Below are 20967 nucleotides of genomic sequence, written 5' to 3'. Positions count from 1 at the left end.
AATAAGACCTAGTGATGGGCGTGGCTGCGCAGTGTGTCTGCACAACCCATGCATTTCGTGACGGAGCAGTAAAGACGAGGAGCAGCCCTTCTCATCTGCCCCATCTTGACAGCTCCTATCCCAGAGGGCTCCCCCTATCAGGTCCTGGCCATCCTGTGCGTGCTGCAAGCTGAGGCTTTGAGGGGAAAATAACACATCCCCTGAAAATAAGCCCTCGGGTGTCTTCTTGAGGAAAAATAAATATAAGACAGTGTCTTATTTTCAGGGAAACACGGTATGTTGGACACAGTTTCTTAGCTCCCATTCTGTATGCCCCTACTTCCAGCATTGTTTCCCTCTCACTGGCCATGGCCCTCCTGATTTTATCTCCTAGTTTTCTTTGCATCTTCATGTCATATTCTGCTATCTTTTTGTTCTCCTCAATAATGAAAAAGAAATTGTTTATTTTTTCACTCTGCCACATGTCTGATGAGAGGCAGCTTAATGTTTCATGTTGAACACATTGTAGATAGATTGGAATGCACGAGGCCCAAGGTGAGTTTCTCTCTGGTACCATCCAGATCAGGCACACAATGTTCTCAGTCTCAAGAAGCCCAGGAAGATAAGGTTGATTTCTTTGTCTCCTATCTTCCTTCCCCATACCCACCTCTAATTTATTTATTTGAGAATTATTTTTAGGAATATGTTTTAACACTTCAGTTGCCCTAGAATAACCTTGGAGATCCTGGAATGAAACAGCCTTCAAATTCTACTTTATTATTGAAAACTTAGTTTCTCCTCTTCTTCTTCCTTCTTCCTTCTCCCTTCTTTCTTCTTCTTGTAATAAGTAAGCACTTCCATGGTTCATTTTTGTGTGTGTGTGTGTGTGTGTGTGTGAGACAGGGTCTTGCTCTGTTACCCTGGCTAGAGTGCAGTAGTATCATCATCGCTCACTGCAACCTCAAAACTCCTGAGCTCAAGTGAACCTCCTGCTTCAGCCTCCAGAGTAGCTGGAACTATGGGCACCCTCCACCTTGCTGGCTAATTTTTCCATTTTTTTTTTAAGAGATGGGGTCTCACTCTTGTGCAGGCTGTTCTCAAACTCCTGACCTTCAGTGATCCTCCCACCTTGGCTTCCCAAAGTACTGGGATTACAGGTGGGAGCCACTGTACCGAGTCCCCCAAAATATTTTAAGTATATAATCAGTGCCAAGTCTCCCTCCCACTTTACCTAGTTCTCTAGCCATCATAATCAAGATTATATACATTTTATATATATCCTTCTCAAGTAGTTTTTAATGTATATACAAGCCAAATATATTTATATGTATTCTTTTATATACAAAAATTAGCAAAATTATACATTGAGTTCTAAACTTTGCTTTTTTTTTACTTAACAAATTCCGGTTCTCTTTTTACATAGTATATAGAGTGCTTTCTCATTTTATAGCCAGATAATATTAAATTGTATTCATTTTCTATGATTTGTTTAACCTGTCCCATATTTATTGATATTTAGGTCATGTGTAAAACTTAAGACTTTTTCCCTGTATATATAAAAATTTGAAATTGAAAATAGACCTGTGCTCACCCTTGCAAAGAAAACACATAGGGACTCCATTAGGTGTTGGCATTATAAGGGAGGAGGCAGAATGGTAAGATCTTACTTAACCAGCTTCCAAGGTTTTATTAGTGATTTTTCCCGTTCTGAGTTACATTGTACGTTCCTACAATTAATAATAACATTATTCTAGTAGTCTTTTCAAGATGATTTAAGAAAAAATATTTCATTATATCTCGTGACCATTGTTTGCATTATCTTCTTAAAAAATTAGTATTTAATTACGTTTTAAAAACTTATTTCTTTTGTTTTTGCCTTTTTTTAAACTAGATCCTTACAATAAATGAGGATGGATCACTTGGTTTGAAAACCCCTAAATCTCACGTTTGTGAGCACTGCAATGCTGCCTTTAGAACGAACTATCACTTACAGAGACATGTCTTCATTCATACAGGTATTTCTTGAATTAAAATGGGCTTATGGCCATTAAAATTATTATCTTTGTTATTTTCATCTTCTTATAAACATCATTCATTCCTAAGAGTGTAGCTGACCTGGCATTCCAAATCAGAGATTTCATGGGCCAGAATGTCATAAGGAAACCAGGGAAACTCTCAAGTGAGAAAACAATTAGCATGGATGTGTAAAATTAACTAGAATAGTCCTTATTGGACACTTATTTGGCTAATGTGCTCCTTTTAGTTAGAGAAATGATTAAGGAGTGTATTATTAAAAGCCTATCAACATTCTTTTTTTGTGCTAGATGTCTAGACAGTTTGAAATATGGATTTGGAAATTAAATACAAAAAATTATAGCTAAGATCATGAAGTTTTGAAGAACAGAACTAAAGACTGATTGCAGACCTTTGGGTAAACAAAGTAAACGTCTAAGATAAATTGTAGGAGCAAAAGAGCAATAATGGAGGTTTGATGAACTAGGAAAACATAGTGTCCCAGAGGCCGAAAGAAGAAAGAATTCCAAGTAGGGCATGATCAATAATGTCACTACCCTCGGGATAGAGAAAACTGAGAAAAAAATCTTTAATCAATAGCAAGGAGATCACAAGTAGCTTTTCAGAAAGCAGAGTATAAGGGTTAAGCCACAAGTGGGTGGTGCAGAGTTTGAGACTTAGAGTAGACTACTCTTTAAGAAGGTGTTGTGGTGAAAGAGAAGGAGTGACAGTACTGAGGTAGGAATGTTGTAGGATTGAAACAAGGTTTCTCAGCATAGAACAGACCAAAAAATACTTCCTTTAAAAGGACAGGATTCAGCAGAGGGGGGAAGTTTGAAGAGACAGGATTATTTTAAAAAGGGATGTTTACAAAGTTCTGAAGGTTCTGAAGGAAATTGGTGAAAGAATAAAGGAAGGGGTGCTTAGCCATGGAGAACAGGATGGGTGCTTCTTCCTCCAGATAAAAAGGAAGGACAGATATTTAAGACACATAGGTAACCTGTAGAGTCCTTTCTCATCCCATGATTTTTTAAATTCTATTTTAAATTGTTTTACTTATTTCCTTTTTTTATTTCCATGAAGGATATAGGTCAAATTTAATCTCATTTTTATGTGCTTGTGAGAATATGCATTTTTAAATTTGGGGGGAAAATTTGAGAGGAAATAAAATTCTGTTAAGTTCATGAACAATGTAAAGGATTTGTGGATATTTTGAATTTTCCAAAATTTGGGCTTTTAAGATTTATCTTTCCTCAGAAACAGTAACTAAAAACTGTTGTTTTATCCAATAACTAATTTATGGATGTGAAATTATTTTAAGGCGAAAAACCATTTCAATGTAGTCAATGTGACATGCGTTTCATACAGAAGTACCTGCTACAGAGACATGAGAAGATTCATACTGGTGAGTGTTACCACCCTTACTAGGATCATTAAAATGACTATTTTCAATGTAGCGAAGAATTTTTGATAAGTAGCAACAACTTGTTGCCACTTTGATTGGTTTAGATTGTAAATCACAGTTTATCTTTTTTCTTCCTTTAGTAAATCAATGTTGACTGTTAAGACTTGGCCTTAATGTCCAAGCCCAATAATTTATTTTGAAGTAGAGTCTTGTAATAACTTAAAATATGTTTAAAGTGACAAAAGGAAGGAAGCTTTTCTGAAATAGCTATTTCTTTAGGTGTTTAACAAGTTTAGAGTAGGTAAACTTATTTATATTAATTAGTCTGGGGAAGAAAGCAAAATGCCTGAGCTATAAGAGGGAGTGAGTGGTATAACTCTCTCTCTTTCTCATATATAGCCTAACATACCAATAGATATGTAATCTTAAAAAGTTGGGGAAATTTTCTCAGTCAAGTTGTTAATGATTTAGAAATAAATATTCCAGAAGATCAGTATAAAGGAACCCACACCTTAAAAATCTAAGTCTCATTTTAGAGCAAATATTTATTTATATGTATTTTTTTGACGAATGTCAAAACTTTTGTAAATAACTTGATTTAGTAGATAGTTAACTTTTGATCTTTGTTGCTTCTAACTAAGCATGGCGAAAAGTGTTTCTTTAGAATTGATTTCCAGTGTTTTGCTTTTTGTGATGGAATAAAATCTGATTTGGTGAATTTGTAGAACTTGATTTTTATATTTAAATAGAATTGAGAATTGTGATAATGTAAAATTATTGAAATTATTAAAGTTCTTCATATTTCTTTGTTTTAAATACTCAAGTGTTTTCCTTTAGATGTGTTGTCATGGTACCTGCAGTATCTGTTATAAGGAGTTACTGGGCAGTTTGTCATATAGAAGGAACCTTTTCTGCCTATAACTCTGCTTCAACTTTCTTTGTCCCTAAAAAGAAGCATGAATGTGGCTGGTCTGCTTAAATAAAATTTCAGCTGTGCAGCACAGCTGAATGCCTTGATGTTTTACTGTTTTGGGGGACGGGCAGCGGCAGGGGGACAGAGTCTTGCTCTGTTGCGTGGGCTACAGTGCCGTAGCATCAGCCTAGCTCACAGCAACCTCAAACTCCTGGGCTGAAGCCATCCTCCTGCCTCAACCTCCCGAGTAACTAGGACTACCGGCAAACACCACCATGCCTGGCTAAATTTTTCCATTTTTAGTTGCCCAGCTAAGTTTTTCTCTTTTTAGTAGAGATGGGATCTAGCTCTTGCTGAGGTTGGTCTTGAACTCCTGAGCTCAAGCAATCTTCCCGCCTCAGCCTCCCAGAGTGTTAGGATTTGAGGCGGGAGCCACCATGCCCAGGCTGATGTTCTATTTTTTAAAGATCATTTTGTACATCATTCATTTCAGTTTCTTAAGTAGGCATTTATTCATCTCTTTCAGATAGAAGGGCAGTACTAGGCACTGTTGGAAAAAGGATAATTTTATGGATTTTGTGTTTAAATTTAAATACAAATTTAAGTTTAGCTGTAAGTAAAATAATAAAACCTGATCGGATAATAATGATAGTGGTTAAATATTTTTGTATGTTGCTAATGCCTATTAGATTTTGATGTGTTATCTATTCATTGAACAACAAAAATTTTACTGAGCCTCTAGTATTTTTCAGGCACCAGAAATGGAGATAACATAAGGTGGTTTTTTTGGAATTTACATTCTTATGGGAAAGACAGACATATAAACAAGCACAGTGTAATTAAGTGTTGTAGAGTTTTATACAAAATGCTTAAAATATTGTTTTGCCCCGAGGAAGAGAAACCTGTGCTGTCCATTGAAAATTACTTAAGGATGGTATCACGGAAAAGCCACATAAGGCTAAATTAAGAAAAAGAAATATATATATGTGGGTGGGTAGGTGTGTGTCTGAGAAAAAGATTTGCAAAGCAGTACTTACCCTTATTGCACTCTGATACTTTTATTCTAGTGATTTTTTTTTTTTTTTAATGTGCTGGTTACAATGCTGTAATCCCACAGATTAGAAAGCAACTGCATTAGACCATGACGAAATTTTGGATTTAGGCAGGGTATATATAATGAGTAGTTAATGTTTATTGAAGATTTACTAAGTACCGGATAATTGTGCTAAATGTCTTGTTGAATAGTTCATTTAGTCCCCACATTAATCTTGAATAACAGGAGCTATTATTATCCCCGTTTTATAGATAAGGGTGTAGTAGGAAGCACACAGAAGTTAAGAAACTTTTCTAAATTTACATAATCTAAAGTCTTTGTGACTCCAGAGTACACACGTGAGATCACGGACTACGCAGAATGGGACTAGAAGCAGAAAAATACCTTTTGGCCTTTTTGAGTTTTGCTCTGCTACTAAGCCAGTTATGGCTAAGCTGTCCTGTGTGTTTAGTAACATCTAAAAGGGGTGGAAGCTAAGGCTGGAGTTCTCGTATAGAGAATAGTTTAGAAGAAGATAAGAAGTTGAGAGGCAAAGCAGTCACTATGTTTCCTTAACAAAGAAAATTTTTCTTTTGAAGAGAGATTGAATTCTGTCCCATTTTGCATCCTAGGTGGAACTGATATAAGGGGATAGTTTTTCTTTCTTTACTTCATGTTCTTGATTCTTTTTATAGTCTCTTTCTAAAGATACTAAAACTTAGAAAATATATTTTTGTCTTGCAATCAAGTTACCTATAAGTTACATCTATTTGGGAAAATATATGTAGAATCACAAGTAGTTTCTCCATCATTTATTGTTCTGTTTTTGCTGTTCTTTCATATTCTCAATGGCTTTTCTTTCTGGAGGAAGTGAGTGCCCTAAAGTTTGCCTATGTCAAGTCTTTCTCTCTTGCAGGCTCTTAGTTTAGAATACATTTAAATAGTTATGGCAATAAGAGAGACTTTTTGTATGTCTATCCATTTTTAAATTGTCAAGCAGATAATAGTCACCTAACTGACCCTCAAAGGTTGTGTGGTGAGAATCAGTTAGGTGGTCAGCTCTTAGAGGTTCTGTTTTCCTTTTTTTTTTTTTCTTTTTTTTGAGACCAAGTCTCACTTTGTTGCCCAGCCTAGAGTGAGTGCCATGTTGTCAGCCTAGCTCGCAGCAACCTCAAACTCCTGGGCTCAAGTGATCCTACTGCCTCAGCTTCCCGAGTAGCTGGGACTACAGGCATGCACCACCTCGCCTGGCTAATTTTTTTTGTATATATATTTTAGTTGGTCAATTAATTTCTTTCTATTTTTGGTAGAGATAGGGTCTCGCTCAGGCTGGTTTCGAACTCCCAACCTTGAGCAATCCGCCCGCCTCAGCCTCCCAGAGTGCTAGGATTACAGGCGTGAGCCACCGGGCCGGCTAGGTTCTGTTTTCCTAACAGCCTGTCTTATCCTTTTAGGTCATTATACTGTCTTCTTCTAGTCCCTGATCTCCCAAGCCCATTCTCTGTTCCATTTGCAACATGGTTAAAAATCATTACCTGCTTGGCAGCTCTGATCAATGATAAAGAAATCTTCTGTGGCTTTTATAAACCAAGGACATAGTTGATTTGGTTTTCAAATGGAACAATTTTTAATGTGCCTTGGACAAGCTATTATTAATTAGGTCCATTTCCTAAATGTGGGCTTGCCTATGAAATACCATTTTAGGGGAGAGTATTTTTTCATCCAGAGGCTGATCTCTGAAATTCTGTTGAAAGCTTTCTGCTTTTAGACTAAGGCACCAAGAACTGTCAAAATGTAAATATCCTCTGGACCACTATTTTGGGCAATTATGGGAGCTTTTATATCTTTTTTGTGAAAATTATAGATCCTTAGGTGACGTTTTGGGATCTGGGAAAGGAGGTAGGGACTTGAGGCTAAGGTTGGAGATAATAATTCTAACTGATAATTTTGTTTAGGACCAAAATTACTGCTCAGGTGCATAACAAGGTGAAACATTCATTGTCACTGGCGGATTTCCTTTGTGATCAGGTACTTTTGTCTAAGGTACCTTTTCCTTTGCATTTGTAAAATGCATATATACAGTAAATGTTAGAATGACATATTCAGTTATGTTCTTTTCTCCTCACCTTGTAATCATTTTACTCTTAAGAAACTGCCAGTCTTACTGCCACGGAGTTGAAAGGGGGATTGAAGAATAAAATCTTAGATAGTTTTTAGTTTTATTTTTCTAAATTCCTATAAATAGTAAGGCACAGAATACCTGTCCTGATATTCTGTTATAATAAATTATGGTTGCTTTTTATAGTTGTGACAGTTTTCATAATTTGGTTTTGGGTTTTTGTTTTTTTGAGACAGGCTGGTGTGTGGTGGCATAATCATAGTTCACCGCAGCCTCAATCTCCTGGGCTCTAGCAATCCTCCTTCCTCTGCCTCCCAAGTAGCTGGTACTATAGGTGTATGCCCCACACCTGGCTAAATTTGTTTATTTACAATTTTTGTAGAGATGGGTCTCACTATGTTGCCCAGGCTGATCTCAAATTCCTGACCACAATGATCCTCTCACCTCACCCTCCCAAAGCACCGGGATTATAGGCTTTAGCCACCATGCCCAGCCTCATAATTTTTTATTTCAATTAGTAAAAATGTTATGAAACCACTTTTACATATGGGGAAGCTTTTATATATGATCTTCCTCTCACAAATAAAAGAAATTTTAAAAATAAACCAAATAACCCAGAATTATACATGTTAACTGGGTTTCTTTTCCCATAAAGTTTGTTTTTTAAGGCTTTAGTTCTTAGATATATTCAGTTCTCTCTATATAAATATAGTAAAAAGTATGGAAAACCTGTCTTCAAAGATAGTATTATTTATGCCTAAAAACATGTCAGTCCTCTTTTCTTGTTGACTATGGCTTTCATTCACAATCATGTTAAATAGCTGAATAATAACAGCATTATTGGGTTTTTTTTTTTAGACCAGTTGGGCTAGTGGGGTGAGGGTAGAGAGAATTGATTCACTCTTTACTAACTTAGCTGAACCCTTTCTATTTCCTTCAGTGTGATTCGATCATTGATAAAAATTAGTTTTCCTCTCATGTTTTTCAAAGTCCTAATTTATAGTTTATCAGCTGTAATAGAGAATGCTATTGAAAGAAGGTGTTACAGAATTTAACTTAGAGTTTAACTCTTATTTGTGAGGGTGAAGGAACTGAATCCTATTTGTGCTACTGAGAATGTTGCTTGTACTGTGAGCTCTTGGCTTTGTGATTGCTGAAGCCAGATAGCACTGGCATGGACAGAACTTGCCAAGGAAGATTTAGCAAGGAAGTATAGATTGCTGGGACTGACATTCTCTGGTTTAACACAGCTTTCAGAAACCAGAATTTTTTTCATCTGCAAAACTGTTCATAACTCATACTAAAAAGGATTTGGTTATACATAAAACATAAACAAGCTTAATACTATAGAACAAACATCTCAGTAAAGACAAAAGAAATCATACATAAAAGTACATCATACTTTAAAAAAAAAATTTTAGGAGGGATAGGGGAAGTCATCCAGAAGATCAAGTCCATTTTATTTTTTTGTCTTAGAACTGAAAAATGGCAAATCAGAGACTTTATAATGAAAGTTGACTAGTTTTCACTTAAGTATATGTATTTTGTGTGAGTATCCTTCCCTTTCAAATCTATATAAAATGTTTTTTATTAGTTCTTAGTGGCTATACAAAAACGTTTATTTGCCATTTGTTTTGACAAGTCTCTAGATTAACATATTGAGACTCTGTTGAAGTGATCTTATTCTTACATATAATCACTGAATGAGTGAACACGTGAATCATGCGACTCAAAATTTGACAAAGGGTATATCAAATTTCCAATATAAGTGGTATGGACAGGCTGTGCTTTCAGAGTTCATCTGAAATAGACTAGAGAGGATTCAGATTAGTGGCCTTCTGGAAGAGGTAGAACATAAGTATCCCTAAGAGTAAGTTAGATTTGGACTTTGCAGTCCATGTGTTGCATGGGAGTCAAGTGTCATCACAGAAACTAGGTGGTAGAGCAAAAGGCACTATGGAAGCCAGGAGCAGAAGACAAACCTGCAGTGTACTGAAGGTGGGACTTTTGGGGCAAGCACAGGTAAACAGATAATGCAGATAATCAATGCAGAAACACAGAGAGGATAGCAGGTTAAAACTCAGGCAGACAAGCAGGCATCCATACAATTGCAGATGGTCAACAATAGGGGAAGCAGTGTGTCATATGTGCCAGCTTAAAGGTCCAGAAGGTAGCTTAACTACTTCAAGGTAGTTTGAAAGCTAGAAATTCCTAAGAATTCATCATTAGCCTAATGATATTGTCAAGTAAATTTATTGAGTACCTGTTCCCTGCCAAGCAATGTATTAAACCTGATACATAAATTATCTCACTTTATCCTCACAGCAATCCTGTGAGGAGGGTACTATTATTACTTGTTTTACAGATAAGGAAACTCAGGTTCAAAATGATTAAGTAACTTTCCCCAATGTGTACAACTGGTTAATGACAGTACAGCTTTTCAGAGTTCATGCCTTTAACCAATGTGCTATTGAAAGTACCAAGGAAATTTTGAATTGACAACAATTTTTGGTTTTAACCAGAGAAGGTTTTATTTTGTTCAGATAAGAGTGGAGCCAATCTTGGACTTGACCTGTAGCCTGTGAGTAATTCATATGCTTGACTAAAATGAAGTCTGTGAGTGTAGGGGTAAGAGCAGATTTCAGCTAGTATGAAGTGAACAAAGGCAAGATGCACAACATGTAAATGACCATTCTAAGCAGAGTAGAAAGAATGAGTAGAGTGGAGATGAGGAGTTAAGTCTAGAAAGTTTCATTTTGGAATTGGATTGTCTAGCCTTGTTGCTAAGCTAATAAGGGGTTTCAAATATGTTCTGTAAAGCATTATACAATCCTAAGACATTTAACTGCCATGTTAGAAAAATACGATTTTTTTTGAGGAAAGATGGAAATTAGGGAAATATGTCACTTTTTGTTAATAACTACTATGAAAAAATTTAAATATTTAATATTTTTACCTTAAAATATTTTTCAGATAATTGCAAATGTATTAATCAAGTTTACCTTTATGCATTTAAAATTATTTTTAAAACAAATGGAACAACATTGTTAAGCTTCAAGGATTTTAATATTACTTCAGTTTTGGCCAGTTTAAGGAGTAGTAAAACTTGGAAACCAATTACAGTGAAACCAAAAAAGTGATGTTTCCTGGACTTTTAGATCCTCTTCACTTTTGTGCAGTATAGAAAACATTAATTTTGAGCAAAATAGTTGAAAAGAACTCTAATTTAATTTAACACACAGAACTTCTAATTTTTTAAAAGTTAGTTTTGGTAGTACTTTCTTATTTTTGATGCTTTGGTTTTTCTTTTTTTAATTATTTCAACAACCTTAGAAAACAGTCCAAAACAAGGTAAATTTCTCTACTCTTTTACTTGTTAGCTTGTCCTCTTTTAATAGGGGTTCTCTTTTGCCCCCTGAAAAATTATTTTGCATTCTACATAGATGAAGCATTAATTCAATTGAGCCTAGTTCTAATGCTTTCTTTTACAAATCCTTTGACACCAATTCTCTTGGAAAAACACCCAGTTACTTCTTTGAACTCAAACACCTGAAGACCTTCAGGATTTTCCAATATTTGAAGCTGTCTTTTTGACAGCAGTTAGGCATGTGATTTCAGAATCCAGTTGAGTGGAGCACCAACATTCATGTCTTTAAATCATGAATTAAATTTTCAGACATTTGGATTGGCTAACAACAAAATTTTTCTATTTGTTGATAAAGTTTATTTGAATTTTAATGACATTGAGGCTTAAAAATTCATGTATTTTATTTGTGCTTTTGACACAAGAATGGCTGACAAAATGCACTATTCAGTTTGGACACAATCATGATGAAATAGAATTTAGAATCTTTAGAGTATTCTAAATTTACTTATCAAGATTATTCTTATTTTTGTGTACACTTTTAAGATCTTTACATTCTATCTCTAAAGAGTTTATACTTTTTTCAAAAATGTTTAAATTTCATTTTCATTCGACCCCCATTTGAATTTATGCAAGTGTCATGACATTCTTTTCTTCTTAGAAAGCAGCCACAATAATAATAACAGCTTCTACATATTTTGGAACTTGTTTCACTCTCCTGTAGATCTTTTGGGGAGAGTCTAACTTGGTGATGCTGTTAGGAAGCAAGCTGGGTCATAGGACTGACATTGCAATGTCATTGGAATTTAATAGGTGGTAATTTATCTAATCACCTTCATTGCCCATGCTGCTTCCATTATTGGTCATCAGTGGCTAGTACTTCTTGTCCTTTTTTTCTTGTAATACTTTGTCTTTTTTTTTTAAACTGATAAACTCTGTATCTCCTATCCATAGCTGTATAAAATAGCTGATAGATAAATTAATTAAAAGTTTATTGACTTTTTTTCTCCTCACATATTTTTATCCCTTTGTGAAGTCATTACAGGGCTTAACTGTCTTCTTCACCCACATTTCACCTGTTTTGATTTTGATTTTTCTAAGGGTACTTAAAGGACTGCTTGGCAAGTCCTTTCAGTATGCATTTTTAATTCTAGAAAATACATTCAGTCAACTTTTAATTACCTAGGGGTGAATTGACCAGGTTGTAGATTAATTATTTTAAATTTAAAGAGACAGATGCATTTGTGAAGAAATAAAATGACTGCAAACACAAAGAACAACATAATTGTTGCTAGAGTCCTTCTTTCTCCATATCCTTGCCAGCATCCATTATTGCCTATATTTTGGATTAAAACCATTTTATTGGAATGAGATGACATCTCACTGTAGTTTTGATTTGAATCTCTCTGATGATTACTAATGTTGAGCATTTTTTTTTTTTTTTTTTTTTTTGAGACAGAGTCTCGCTTTGTTGCACAGGCTAGAGTGAGTGCCGTGGCATCAGCCTAGCTCACAGCAACCTCAAACTCCTGGGCTCAAGCAATCCTTCTGCCTCAGCTTCCCGAGTAGCTGGGACTACAGGCATGCGCCACCATGCCCGGCTAATTTTATATATATATATTAGTTGGCCAATTAATTTCTTTCTATTTATAGTAGAGACGGGGTCTTGCTCTTGCTCAGGCTGGTTTCGAACTCCTGACCTCGAGCAATCCGCCCACCTCGGCCTCCCAGAGTGCTAGGATTACAGGCTTGAGCCACCGCGCCCGGCCAATGTTGAGCATTTTTAAATATACCTGTGGGCCATTTGTATGTCCTCTTTTGAGAAATGTCTATTCAGATCTTTTGCCCATTTTTAAATCTGATAATTTGGATTTTTTGCTAGTGAGTTATTTAAGCTCTTTTTTTTTTTTTTTTTTTTTTTTTGAGACAGAGTCTCACTTTGTTGCCCAGGCTAGAGTGAGTGCCATGGCTTCAGCCTCGCTCACAGCAACCTCAATCTCCTGAGCTCAAGCGATCCTCCTGCCTCAGCCTCCTGAGTAGCTGGGACTACAGGCATGCGCCACCATGCCCGGCCAATTTTTTGTATATATATATATTTTTAGTTGGTCAATTAATTTCTTTCTATTTTTGGTAGAGACGGGGTCTCGCTCAGGCTGGTTTCGAACTCCTTACCTTGAGCAATCCGCCTGCCTTGGCCTCCCAAAGTGCTAGGATTACAGGCGTGAGCCACCTCGCCCAGCCATGAGCTCCTTATATATCCTGGTTATTACCTCCTTGTCAGATAGGTAGTTTGCAAATATTTTCTCCCATTCTTTGGGTTGTTTCTACTTTGTCCATTGTTTCCTTTGCTATGCAGAAACTTTTGACTTTGATATAATCCCATTTGTCTATTTTTGTATTGGTTGCCTGTGTTTTTGAGGTATTACACAAAAAAATCTTTGCCCAGATCAATGTCCTACAGCATTTCCTACTAGTTTTCTTCTAGTAGTTTCATAGTTTCAGATCATTCACTGTTGATACATGTAAACGCTACTGATTTTTGTGTGTTGATTTTGTATCCTGAAACTTGACTGAATTCATTTGTCATTCTAAGTCATAACTGGGTTTAGATTCTTCTAAATATAAGATTATCTCATCTGTGAACAAGGCTAATTTGACTTCTTCCTTTCCAATTTGGATGCCTTTTATTTCTTTCTCTTGCCTAGTTTCTCTGGCTCACATAGTATTCTGTATGGGCCTATTTTGCTTATATAATACAGGAACTCTCTTTATCCTTAGAAATCAAACACAGATGTTCTCGCCCACTGCATTTACCTTTTAGCTCTTTGTCATTGGATAGAGGGGAGGACATGGAGCTTGATCAGCTATAACTTTAGAGTCTTGATAAAGTCTAATTTATCCCTATAGAAAAATCTTGTTTTCTGTTCCTGTTTATTAGATATTTTATTTCATTTCATTTTTTAAATTTTATTTTATGTTATTTATTTTTGAAACAGAATCTCACTTTGTTGCCCTGGGTAGAGTGCAGTGGCATCATCATAGCTCACTGCAACCTCAAACTTCTGGGCTAATGGGATCCTTCTGCCTTAGCTTCCCAAGTAGCTGGGACTACAGGCACGTGCTACCATGCCCAGATAATTTTTTTCTATTTTTGTTAGAGACGGGATCTCACTTTTGCTCAGACTGGTCTCAAACTCCTGACCTCAAGTGATCTTCCTGCTTTGGACTCCCAGTATGCTAGGATTACAGGTGTGAGCCACTAGTCCTGGCCAATTTATTTTTTAAAGTGATAATTGTGGGAAATAGACAGTGGACTCATAGGAACCAGAAACTGAAAGGTATTATTTTAAAATGTTAGGATTCAGTGACAAATGCAAAGGTTTGCTCTATGCAGAAGCTATGAAAATAAATAGTAGGGACTGGCCAGGAGACATTATTAAGGAGGTACTATTATTAAGGAGATGAGATGCCATACAAAGGAGAAGAAAATTATTGTTACATGGAGAGATAGGTAGAGGCTAGCTACCAAAACAATATTTGATGCTATGCTTTAATAGCCTAGACATCTGCTAGCTTATTTAGTAGAATTTGCTTAGTGACGAATGAACATAAACTAGGCTTTTTCTGATACCGAAAAGAAAAAGATTACAGCAAAAATAAATAAATGAGCAATAGTAACAGACTGTTTTAGCAAGATAATTAGCATTTTTGGTCATTATCCTCCTTGGATTTTATGTAATATTTTGTATTTGAGAGCTTGTTTGGGGATTCTAGCAGGGGAGTGCAGCTACTCATATACCCTTAAACGAAGAACTGTCCTCCTTTATTGGGGAAGGTTGTCGTCTTCTGTGTGTGCAGCTTTGGGAGGGACGCACAAGCAGTGGTGAGGGAGAAAGGGGACACCTGCCTAGTCAGCCAGATGAGCCAAATCAACCCTGGCAGTTAATGGGGTGACTGATGTTGTAGCCAGATCTCCGTCACATCCAGTATTTTGTATTTGAATCCTGTTAAGTTAGCATTGTTTTTTACATTTTACATGACAGTTCTTGGAATATTGTGCATAAATGTAAAGTTTACATTAAATCATTACTCTGCTGAATTGAGAGTTGAAGCTGCTCCTTCTGTAATGGTCTAGATTTACTTGGTCAGCGGTGTTTGGGTTTTAGATCTAATTAATTAGCTATTAAAATTTTTTTCTTGGCTGGAAAGTAAATTCTAAAATTAATCTCAATCTTTCTTCCCCTTGTCTCATTGAAACAATTGCTTTTATAATCAGATTTCTTAGTAATACCACTTTCATACTCTGTATTTTATTAAATGTTGAGGGCCTAAACAAGACTTTAAGACTAAAAATTGAATGAAATGGATATGAAAGACATTTCAAAGGAAGAATAAATTCAAATGAAATTTAATAGCAGTTTAAACAGAAAGACTTGGAGTGAAACTAGCAGAGGGCAATGGTTTTCAAAGTTTTTGGGGGGAACCCCAGTTTTCAAACAAAATCCTACATGGGAGCAACATCAGTAGTCAGTTAAAAAGCGAGGTAGATGATTTCAAATGTGTTTCCTTGGCTCTTGATGAGTTGACAGATGGTATCCATTACTATAATCTATTTGTATCCACTTCTGACATGTGGGTTTTTCCCTCACACCAGCAAAGAATTCTCCACCTCTCTGATCACCAGCTGGATGTCCTACAATTTAATTAAACTCTGATCCTAACTACCTGGAGTTAGCATCAGATCCTGCAAATTAAGGGATCAGTCCCATTACACTGGCCCCATTTCAGATACTAATTGCAAGTCCAGGCCTTCCATACTTCTGACTGACTGGTTATAAATTAGGTATTCTCACGAGCCACTCCTTGGGTTTGATAATTTGTTAAAACAGCTCACAGAGCTCAGGTAAGCACTTATCTTATATTTACTGTTTTATTATAAAGGATACAGATGAACAGCCAGATGAAGGGGTGCATAGGGCAAAGCCTGGAAGGGTCCTAAGTGCAGGAGTTTCTGTCTCGTGGAAGCAAGGTGTTCCACCCTTCTTGCACACGGATGTTCACCAGTCTAGAAGCTCTCTGAACCTCATCATTTAGGAGCTTTTATGGAGGTTTAATAACATAGGCATAATGAGGTGTTAACTCAATCTCCATTCCCTCCCCTTTCTCTGGAGGTTGGGGGGAGTAGGGCTGAAATTTCTAGGCATCTTATCAAGGCCTTGTCTATCTAGTGACCAGCCCCCATCCTGAAGCTGTCTAGGTTCCCAACAAAGACTTGCCTTATTAGAAGAAAAGAGACTCCTATCACCTAGGAAGTTCCTAGGAATTTAGCAGCTCTGTGTTAGGAACAAAAGACTCTCCTATCACTCCTGTCACTCAGGAAATTGCAAGGATTTTAGGAGCTCTCTTCAGGGAATTGGGGTCAAAGACCAAATATTAGAACAAAAGACGCTTCTATCACCTCTATCACTCAGGAAATTACAAAGGTTTAAGGAGCTCTTTGTCAGGACCTGGGGCCAGAGATCAAATATATATTACTCTGTTGTTATTTATTCAAGAAGTCAATACTGAGTTTGAAATTACTAAAGCATTAGCCGGTATAAAACAGCTATAGGCAAGAATATTTTTAAAATGGAATTGTACACTTAAAATGGATGAAATTACATGGTATGCCACTTAAATATCAGTGAAGTTTTTTTTAAAAGAATACTTTCAAAGAACTTGAAAAAATGTCATTTCAGTATAACCTGAAGTGGATCTGCTAAGTTGTATTACAACTGGTGGTGGGGAAAATATGTGTGGAACAGAATAGAAGTTTGGCTGGATAAATTTACAAAGCTGGAGAAAATGTAAAACATTTAAAGCTTGTGGCTTCTCATTGTATTATTCGTGAGCAATACTTTGTGAAAACATTTGAATATATTATCTGTCATTGAACCAATAGTGTCAACAGTGAACTTTATTCACACAAACTGGACTTATCCATTATCAGTTCAGTGAATTTCTGTCAGACATAGAAGCTGAACATCCTGACTTATCACTACTATATAGCAGTTTCATATCTTAGAAGTGATAAAGTTTTATTGGGAGATTTTGACTGCAGAGCTAAGATTAAAGTATTTTTGAATGAGTAGAACTGCTTTCAGTTGCTGAAGAATGGCTTTGAAATAAGCTTTTGCTGGCTGGGTGTGGTGGCTCACACCTGAAATCCTAGCACTCTGGGAGGCTGAGGCCGAGGCAGAGGCGGGAGGATTGCTCAAGGTCAGGAGTTCAAAACCAACCTGAGCAAGAGTGAAACACCCCGTCTCTACTAAAAATAGAAAGAAATTAGCCGGCCAACTAAAAATATATAGGAAAAAAATTAGCTGGGCATGGTGGCACATGCCTGTAGTCCCAGCTACTCAGGAGGCTGAGGCAGAAGGATTGCTTGAGCCCAGAAGTATGGGGTTGCTGTGAGCTAGCCTGACGCCACGGCACTCTAGCCCAGGCAACAGAGCAAGACTCTGTCTCAAAAAAAAAAAAAAAAAAAAAAAATTAGCTTTTGCTGCAGACTTGAGAATGTTCTTGATAAATTCAACCTATTATTATAAGGGAAAACAGTGCATATATGTGAAACCTGCAGTAAAGTTATTTTGACAGTAGTTAATGTTGAATCACAAACTGCTGCTTTATATACTTCTCATGTTATAGGTTGGAACAGGAAGCAAATCTCCATTCCTACACAGATAACACAGTGGATATATTTTCCAAGCTCTGATTACAATTTTATCAGTTTTGGGAATTTGATGCAAGTACAAGGGAAATTTCCATATTTCAGAATCCATTTAAATTGTGCAACTCTACCTAATCTTCAATTGGAAGTGATTAATCTGAAATGTAATACATGCTAAAAGGCAAATATCAAGAATTTAATAGAATTCTGCAAGTGCTTTTCAAGTGGTAAATAATGCTTAATAAAATTATATTTTCACGGATCGATATCACCACCTGTCTTTGTTACAAGACAGTTTCAAAGATGGAATACATACAATCTCATTGCAGATATTAACAGATAAACATTTGCAATTGACTTTAATGATGGGTAACAGTACTTTGAAGCCCCATTTAGTGAAATATTAACTTCTCCAATGAAATAGAATTATAGTCTTTTCATTAGTGGACCTGTATGGCAAAAAAGTTATACATTATGATTATAGTTAGAATTTTGTTAATAAAAAATTTGTGGAAATTTTCTCTCTTGTTATATGAATATATATACAATATCCTTTATTTTACCTATTGATTCACAAAGCCTAATAGATTTACTTTCTGGCCCTTTCTAGAAGAAGTTTGTCAACCCCTGTCAAAGATTATGCTTTGAATGTCTCACCGTCTCAGCTCTTAGACCTCTCATTATTGATGATTTTGTCATTCTTTCTACTTCACTCATTAGTCATATCTTAGACCAGTGGCTGCCAAAGTTCAATCTCCCTGTGATTTCAATTTCTTATTTTCCAAGGACTGCTTCCTATCATTCCTACTCATGCCATTTAGTACTTAGGTTTCAACAATCCTCTGTCTCCACCAGGCCCTATAGACCAGTGATGCTACCTCCTTTTCACTGTCTCTCATTTTGCCTATATCTTCACTTTCCTTACCCAGTTTAAATTCTGTAATTTATTATAATAACTCCCTTGCTTACATTCATACCTTGTCTTCTCTATCTCACCCTCCCCCTACTTTTCTCTCTCTCTTGTTTTTTTTAGAGACAGAGTCTCACTCTGTTGCCCAAGCTAGAGTGCAGTGGTATAATCATAGCTCGCTGCAGCCTTGAACTCCTGCCTTGCCTCCTCTTATACATAGTACTTATAGTTCAGCCAGTGGCCCAGTTCCATCTGCCATCTGTTACTATAATTAAAATTTTATTGGAACATAGCCATACCAGTTCCTTTATGTATTGTCCATGGCTGTTTTCTCCCTGCACAGCAGAGTTGAGTAGTTGTAACAGAAATTGTATGGCCTTTCAAAGCTTAAAATATTTACTCTCTGGCCCATTTCAGAAAAAGCTTGTCAACTTTTCTCCCAAACAAATATTTCATACATTTTCTTTTCCGTAAACCGCCAACATTTCCCCCTCCCCTCTCACTTCCAACCAATTGCCTACTTCCCATGTCACTGAGAAAATGGAAGTAATCAGAAGAGAAATTCAATAAGTTTTTAGTACCACATCTGCTTACCAATAAGTTGGGAAGTTTTGATCTTTTGGAGGAAGGTGGACTAGTAGTGATTTATTTTATTTTGCAAAACAGCTGAGGATTTTTCTCAGTGTTTTGTATAGATATTCATACAAAGATAGTTTAAATCTTCATTTTTTTCATCTTAAGGAAAATGTTTTGGTGACTTCAGATTTCTTTTAACATAATTTACATACAGTAAGCTTTATCATTTTTAGTTTGAGTTTTGACGAACATATGGATTTGTGTAACTACATCACAGTCATGATACAGAACAGTTCTGCCACTCCCCCAAATTCTCTCCTTTTTGAACTCAGCCCCTTGACTAACATCCTGTGACAAACACTGATGTTCTCTGTCTCTGTAGTTTTGCCTCTCTCAGAGCATCATGTAAATCGAATCATATAGCATGTAGCCTTTTGAATCTGACTTCTTCTACTTAGCAGTGTGTTTGAAAGTCATCCGTAGTTGTTGATTCATCAATAATTTATTCGTTTTTATTGCTCAGTAGTATTTTGTTGGGAAAATACCTTAGAATGCAATTGCTGGATCATATGGTAAATGTATAGGCATACCTCATTTCATTGCACTTTCTCAGATATTGCATTTTTTAAAAATCGAAGATTCTGTGGCAACCCTCTCTTGAGCAGGCTGTGTTGACACCATTTTTCCAGAAACACAGGATACAACCTTTCCTAAATGGGATTCTTCCCTTCTCTCAAGGATGATACGTAACTAGTTCTATTCTAAATGCACAGGAGAGAAGTTAATTTACTACATACAGTGCAGTAGGGCTTAATTTTTATGGAATTCTGATTAAAGAAGGCTTGAGCATACTTATAATTGGAATCCCAGATAAAGAGGAAAAAGAATGAGATGAACATTAGAAGAGATAATGATTGTGAGTTTTATAAAACTGATGAAGAATAGCAAGCCACATTCAAGAAGGCTTGTTAATCCCAAGCAGGTTGAATTTTTTTTTTTAAACGAAACAAAAAAGGAGACATCATTTCAAACATCTGAAAACTTAAAGACTAAGAAAATTGTGAAAACAACCAAAGGAAAAAAGACAAATTACCCTCAAAGAACCAGCAGGAACAGTGGTTGCAATGCTGAAAGCTAACCTAAAATCTGTACCTCAGGGAACTAACTATCCATCAAAAATGAGGCTAAAATGTCTTTAGATGAACAAAAACTAAGTATATTTGTTGCCAACAGTTCCACCCACAAAAAAAATAAAGTGTTTCTTCGGTTGAAGAAAAATGATCCCACATGAAAACATGGAAATACAGTAAGGAAGAGTAGCCAAGACATTAAATATGTGGCTAAATATAAATTAATATTCACACACCAAACAATAACAATGCAACTATGGGGCTTAAATTATATGTAGCATTAACATGTGTAACAGCCAATAGCAAAAGGAGTAAGGTAGGTAAATGTAATTAATGTTCTAAGATCCTAGTATTATTATAGAAGTGGGAAAAGTAACAATTCATATTACAGTAATAATACATTTCTGTGTAATCACTAAAAGAATTGTAAAAGAAATTGAAACAAATTAAACAGGGCAGAAAAGTGAAAAAATAAAAGATACTTGATTAATAATAAATCAGTAGAGGAGAATAAAAACAACATAGAACAGATGGGACAGATAGGAAACAAACACTAAGATACTAGATTTTATTGAAAATAGATCAGAAAGCACATTAAATGTAAATTGACTACTTCGATATGAAGAGTTTGACTAGATCAAAACCCTATGGCATGCTTCTTACAAGAAACACACCTTATACATAAAGATCAGTAATGTGGAACATAAAATGATGGAAAAAACTATAAATACTAACAGCAAAGTATAGGCATAGCTAAGCTAATACCAGACAAAAGAGACTTTAAGACTTAGAAACGAAGGGAACCATTTCCTAACG

At 35.9% G+C, this 20967-nt stretch overlaps 1 protein-coding gene across 3 annotated transcripts in view; it reads left to right on the top strand.

The window, feature by feature from the left end:
- The window catches only part of ZNF148 (zinc finger protein 148), a 134540-nt gene that overhangs the window by 89385 nt on the left and 24188 nt on the right, over window positions 1-20967 (top strand). For all 3 annotated transcript variants that reach the window (XM_012780425.2, XM_012780426.3, XM_012780427.3), the window contains exons 6-7: window positions 1871-1994; window positions 3314-3397. In XM_012780425.2, coding sequence (XP_012635879.1) covers window positions 1871-1994; window positions 3314-3397 — 208 coding nt within the window. The remainder of the gene's footprint in view (window positions 1-1870; window positions 1995-3313; window positions 3398-20967) is intronic.

Source organism: Microcebus murinus, chromosome 1 (assembly GCF_040939455.1).
Source record: "Microcebus murinus isolate Inina chromosome 1, M.murinus_Inina_mat1.0, whole genome shotgun sequence".
Lineage (NCBI taxonomy): Eukaryota > Metazoa > Chordata > Mammalia > Primates > Cheirogaleidae > Microcebus > Microcebus murinus.
The sequence above is the reverse complement of the archived record's forward strand: the minus strand, read 5'-3'. Positions and strand labels throughout refer to the sequence as shown.